The following is a 6,457-nucleotide window of genomic DNA, read 5'->3' on the forward strand; positions in this document are numbered from 1 at the left end:
TTATCATTCATTTGAATTAAAGGGATCCTTAAATATTGTATTAATCTCCGATATAAATTTTACGTTACTTTCTGTGCTCGGATTAAAAAGCTTCGATTAATATATATATATATATATATATATATATACACATACATACTTCTGAATAAAACGGAAAAATAATTTTACGACGTTTACATAACGGTGTAAAATTTTCATTTCTTTAACGAAGAAAATGGAGGATTCCTTTGAAAATATTAATCCCAAATTATACAAAAAAATAGATGAAAGAGAAATTACTGCGGAAGATGAAGATGAAGATATTGTAGATGAATTTGATGCACGTGAAATTTTCGGTATGTATTTATTAATATCATAATGTTTTCTGAATTTTTATGTCGTATACAATTATTTTTTCTAACATATGATTTACAGATTTGATTAGAAACATCAATGATCCTGAACATCCTTTGACATTGGAAGAATTGAATGTGGTAGAACAAAGTCTCATCGAAGTAACACACAAACATGATATAAAAAGATTATAGTATACGTTATTAACCATATTATCAAAGAAAGTAATATGTTTTCTTTCAGATTGATAATAAAGCAAGCACAGTTCACGTAAAATTTACTCCAACGATACCACATTGCAGTATGGCAACATTAATTGGTTTATCAATTAGAGTACAATTACTGCGAGTTCTACCTTCAAGATTTAAAGTTAGTGTTGAAATTACACCAGGTACTCATATGTCAGAGGCAGCAGTAAATAAGCAATTAGCTGATAAAGAAAGAATAGCAGCAGCTCTTGAAAATAATCATCTACTTGAAGTGATTAATCAATGTATTGGTATAAAATGTTAATATTATCTAAAAGGTATGAAATTCAACATATATCATTTATAATTGTATATAATTTATTAGAGATATCTTATCATTATTTTCTAGTTTATTGACATAAATTTCAAATTATTACAATTAGATCTTCATAACTAATTAAATATATAAAGAAATTTCATATACATAAAATCTCATTTTTTCATTGTTGTCATTGATGTTGCTGATGTTGCTTTTGATAAATTTTTTACTGGGTTGTATTTATATGTCATTGGGAGTGGACCTTTAGCTGCATTATTAAATTGTTTTACATCTGCACGTGCATAAGCTGCTAGCTTATTAGATAGTTTCATGTTAATCCAAGCTGAAAAAAAATTGTTCATGTAATAAATCTAAAACTGTATTATACTGCGAATATTTATTTGAAAGTACCATCAGAGAATGATTCCTTGAAGCCTTTGTCTTTCTTTATTTCTATATTTGTGGTTATCATAGGAGGGATATTAAAATATGCTTTTACTTTCTCTAAACACAGTAATTGATTTTCTATTACGGTTAGAATATTTGAAACAGCCCAATGACACAAAATGGCCTGAAACAAATTTTTTGTAATATTTACAATACAAAGTAAAGATAAATAAGAGCTATGTATCTTACTCCCGGAAACTTCACTGCAAATATAAATGAAATAACTGGTATTGCTTTGAACATATTTCGTATTACTGGAGACAAATTTTTTGAATTCCTCAATGTATATGAAGTAACAGCATATAATGTTATACTAGTACCCAGTGGCAACAGATAATATGGATCAGTACTATTTAAATCCGTAAACCACCACAATCCACCTTCCTTTAAACTTTCTACAGGTTTACTAGTCATTTCTCGTAGAGCAAAAAATATTGGTAGATGTGTTCCAATCTATTTAGTATATAGGAATAAATTTTAATATTTAAATTATCACAGATGTACTTAAGTACATAATATACCCATTCAATTGCATACCTTCAAAAGATTCGAAACAGGAAATATCTTAACATTATTTCTCTTCATCAGCTGTTGTAATTCAAAAGCATATATAGTAGCTAAAAGACAAAAATAAAATTTATTTGTTTAGATAAATATATACTAGTACATACTTTATAATATGCTGGATAAATATGTTAGTACACACCATCTTGTGAATTTCCACATCTTCTTGCGTCAGTCATATTTTCCTGTAATTTTATCATTTGTGACAGAATTCTGTTCATATTGCTAGTATTTTTGTGTACAGATATCGAAAGTGGAAATGTTGCAACTTTGATAAGTACTGAAATTAGTACAATTGTTGCCCACCATGGTAGATTACAATTAACATGAACTAATTCATAAAATGTTTGAATAATTCCCACAGGGCCATATCCACCTAATCCTAAGCTTTCAAAGGTAGGTTCCCCATTTGCATGTAGTTTAATAACCTCTGTGATTTCTGCAGGCAATGGTATTTGTGGAAGAGGTGGATCTGTAAAAAATACAAAATATTATACAACTTCTAATTAACTTAAAAGTAAAAAATATATTACCTGGTATTTCACTTAATAGATCTTTCTCTGGTACTGAATTATTTAGATCTGTTATTTGTGTTTGTGGCACAGGTGAATCTAAAAAACATGGTAGACTATATTTTTTATTATTACATAATATTTATTATACATTTTCGAAAACATATATAAAATTAGAGATTTTTCACACCTGGTGGCGTATTTGATGCATTTTCTTTTATTGTTGTATTAGCTGTGCTTTCATACCGAGCGAAATAAATCTTATGAATTCTCGAAAGTTTATGAACGTTTAATACATAATCCCGTTTCAAAGGACCGTTTGTTATATTATATGCGAGACCGCTAAAGTGATATTCTGTTGTTTTCTGAATATATACATATTTTCATCATTAAAATATTTTAATATATATATATAAGTGTGACATAACCTAACGAGAAACAAGAGTTTAACTTACGTGAAATCCTGTATTTGTATTTAACAGTTTTTTACTAACACGTACACATAATCGTGTCAACATGATTTTGTTTATATACTAGTAATATTTAATCTTATATTATGATAAGGTATTGTAAATTAAAGAGATTTTCATATCACGTGTAGAACTACAATCCACTATTAAGTTACAAGTTGTCACACTATACTTCAGATGGCATCCTGAGTTCAATTTGAGAATATGTTCAGATTTAAGTTACATTTGAGGTACTAATGAAATTTTTAAGTATATTCATAAGAATTTCCTATCGAGCTACTGTATATAAATATTTGCAAAATTTGAATTTTTAGCTTTCAAACACGAATATGCTTTTCAATATCGAAAATTTTCCAAGTCGCAAAATGTTCCAATTAATGAAACGAAGGAAAATATACAAATTCGAACAAACTTCCTTTTTGACGTATACCCGCAATTCTTCATAGTACTGATCCTGATTCGAATTAATTATAAAGTTGCATACGGTGGCGCCGTGTGCCGTTTTGATATCGGAGGATTCCCCCGGTTCTTTCACGAATTTGAGAGGCCAAGCTGCGCCATTGACACGACACTAGAATTAAGCTGTCAGTGCCGACTCACGTGATCGAATCTACTGCAATGACATTCAGTTTGCGTCTCGGGACCAAGGTTATTAAAGACAGACCTACTATTTAAGTTTCTCTCGTGCCGTCTTTCGTTTTCGGGACCTGCTTTCCCCCTTTTGCCTACCTTGATCCACGTAGCTGCTTTTGAACCAGGTTCTGCTACTCGTCACAGGGTCTGTTGGTTTAAGACGATAATACATAGCTGTGTGAGATTTCACGTGAACAAAAACAGATTAAAGAAAGAAGAAGAAAAAGATCGTGAAACGGAGAGGAATGGCAGAAGACGGCACGGTTCTAATTACAGATCCACATTGTCAGCGAAGGTCTCTAACCACCATGCTTTGGCACCGACTGTCAATTTCTCCACAAAATAATTCGGTAACAACTCCGCTTTTTCGATGGCGCAACTACCGCTTCGTTGTTATCTTTTCTTCCTTTTATGAATGCGTGCCGTAACGTTCAATTAGATTCGAGTCAAAGTATTTATCCGGTCAGGTTTCACCCCTGGAGCGATTTACGAAATTATTTTTGACATCGTTGTTATACAAAATTGAAATTATATTAACCACCTGGTGCTAGGATTTCTTGTTTTTTGTTATTGTAGATTAATGTCGTTGAACACATTTGCGAGTACATAGGATGAATTAAATAAAGTTTGTATTTTTTGACATTTTATAGTTATCTGAAGAACTAAAATTCATATCTAGGAGAAAGTCATCACGTAACACCAACCGTTGTGACAAAATAACGAATCGAACCTTCGAAACCTCCCAAGAACCTGGTATTCATCGCGTAGAGTGTAGAAGATTGAAGATCGCTTCTTGGACAGGATTACCCACTTTACGCCCGGGTAGCAGGTCAACCAGGGCGAAAGATAATGGGATTGAGCGTTCTTCGAAAAGAACAAGATAGTGAAGCTGTCACAGGAGAGGAACTACACCAAGTTCAGCCTTGTGTCAACGTCGTATCGGGATCCCTTTGATCGTGCCGATAAAACCTGGTTAGTACAGAATTTTCGTGAAGACGAACACCTAGTTAGATGAAGTCATTTTTGCTGAGAAAGCTGACCGTCCATTACGTATCAGTGTTCCATTAATTACAAATCGTAATAATTATTTTGGTTAGGATCTATAACCTTGTCTGAGATTATATTATGTGACGATTCATTTTGATCAATACAATGATCTGATTTGTAGTCCATAAGACTTCGTGTTTACGTAAGTTTAAATTTCTGAATGAGTTCTGTTCGTTTTCTGAAATGACTACGCACTTTATATAGTGGACAAAGGAAAGTGTAAAATTGGTAATTGGACATATGAAAATTAACAACTTTTGTACTAGACTTTTTTAAGATATCATCCATTCTTTCATCTATTTATTATATCTATTCATTGTCAATTATATCATAATTTCGTTTTATAAAATTATAGTGCTTTTCACGCCATTCATTTTTAATTTGCCAACGACTGAAGTATAGAATTAGAACTAAAGGAATTAATGTGAAAAGCATATGGAAAAATATGTAATTCAGAGAAAATAAATTTTCATTCGTATGCTTTACAAAAAATCATTCAGATCGCTAAAAGTGTCATTATATATAAATCTATAAAATTTCTATGACGAATTATAAGTTGGTATTTTATATTATGTAATACGCGAAACAGATCTCTATTTAGATTGCGTTTCTTTATCTTTCTAAAAATATGAATCTGAATAAGCAACTGTACTCTACAAATAAACCTCAAAGATAGTGTGTATTCAAATAAAGGAAACAGACACGTGACATTGACAAATTTCCTTTAAGACAAACAAGCCTAATGGATTTTCCTTACACAATATCAATTTTGCACGAACACGTTCCTAACCGATCTCAGCCTGTAAGAAATAACCAAAGATAATGTGTAACCGATTAAGCGGATCGATCGTGAATTCGAAGATCGAAATCATAAGTAATTAGATCATAAACATGACAGCCGATTTCGTAGAGGCGCGTCTCGATCACGCATCCTCGATGAGATTCTTGTCTATGACAAATTGCGCTCTGGGCGATCCATCGAGGCCTGATCGATTCGCTCGTTGCGATTCCATCGTGATATTAGCGGCGTGCGAGCGACACGTTCGCCAATTATCGCGAAATTTGCACGCTGCCACCGGCTGCCGTTTTTCTTCTCACGCGCGTGCGCATGAGCGTTGTTAATGACGAACCGACACGGCGGCTGTTGTAAATCAATTTTTAATTGCGATTCCGGTTCGATCAGCCACGTTGCGAAAGTGTTGTTAATATCGTGAATGAAATTTGGTGGGTAATGCATACTTATGACGGGTAACGGTCCTTCGTTCGCTTTTAATAGTCATCTGTCGAGTTGTGTCTCGCACAGGGACGAGTTTAATGGTATAATGAAACGTTTAAGCTTGAAAATATTGTTGCAAATGAGAGGAATGCTTTTACCTTTACGTCTCTTCCTTTAGGAAATTATAACGTACAGGGTGTTTTATTTTAACCATTTAAAGATTAACGTTTCGTTAACCTCACGATTTATTTGCTAACATTGATGATTTTCTGTAAAAAATTTTCCATTCGTATGTTTTTAACAAAATTTACGAAACGTGGAATCGATCATCGATTAGATACAATCTTGTAAATTTGAACAAAACAAACTTCATTTTTTAATCATACGTTGAACAACTCGATTAGATGAAAGTTTGGCTTTAATTGATACGTTGAACGAATTTATGCCAGCAACCTTTTACTTACTCATGAAAGCACGATGTTGTATAATACAATATGATGAAGTTTCGACAGAATTATTCGTCGCATATAACCGAACAAAACAAAGAAAATATAATATCAAACTTCGTAAAACCGGTCGAGTTATAAGAAATCACCCTGCACACGTAATCAAACGAATTTCTATGAACGGTCTATTCATCGTCGCCAGTTTTTGAATGGTCGGCGTCTGGCGACGTCGAAGAATCGACGAAGGTGTGTTTCGGTGGTAAAGGAGATGGTCGTGTCCCG

At 32.7% G+C, this 6,457-nt stretch overlaps 3 protein-coding genes across 3 annotated transcripts; 2 read left to right on the top strand and 1 right to left on the bottom strand.

The window, feature by feature from the left end:
• Positions 1 to 164: 164 nt before the first annotated feature.
• LOC117206273 (MIP18 family protein galla-2) lies at positions 165 to 1,008 on the top strand. The gene is made up of 3 exons (XM_033445455.1): positions 165 to 335; positions 415 to 494; positions 577 to 1,008. Exons 1-3 carry the CDS (start codon positions 215 to 217, stop codon positions 844 to 846), a joined length of 471 nt encoding a protein of 156 aa, XP_033301346.1. The 5' UTR covers positions 165 to 214; the 3' UTR covers positions 847 to 1,008.
• Positions 722 to 4,831, top strand: LOC117206274. Its single transcript, XM_033445456.1, has 3 exons — positions 722 to 859; positions 3,611 to 3,816; positions 4,117 to 4,831. The coding sequence occupies exons 2-3, from the start codon at positions 3,712 to 3,714 to the stop codon at positions 4,348 to 4,350; spliced, it is 339 nt and encodes a 112-aa protein (XP_033301347.1). The 5' UTR covers positions 722 to 859; positions 3,611 to 3,711; the 3' UTR covers positions 4,351 to 4,831.
• Positions 912 to 3,143, bottom strand: LOC117206272 (mitochondrial inner membrane protein OXA1L). The gene is made up of 8 exons (XM_033445454.1): positions 2,819 to 3,143; positions 2,554 to 2,728; positions 2,385 to 2,462; positions 1,994 to 2,323; positions 1,825 to 1,904; positions 1,477 to 1,740; positions 1,252 to 1,411; positions 912 to 1,183 (listed from the first exon to the last, which is right to left on the bottom strand). The coding sequence occupies exons 1-8, from the start codon at positions 2,879 to 2,881 to the stop codon at positions 1,014 to 1,016; spliced, it is 1,320 nt and encodes a 439-aa protein (XP_033301345.1). The 5' UTR covers positions 2,882 to 3,143; the 3' UTR covers positions 912 to 1,013.
• Positions 4,832 to 6,457: the final 1,626 nt, after the last annotated feature.

Source organism: Bombus bifarius, unplaced genomic scaffold, assembly GCF_011952205.1.
Source record: "Bombus bifarius isolate JDL3187 unplaced genomic scaffold, Bbif_JDL3187 scf7180000008000, whole genome shotgun sequence".
NCBI lineage: Eukaryota > Metazoa > Arthropoda > Insecta > Hymenoptera > Apidae > Bombus > Bombus bifarius.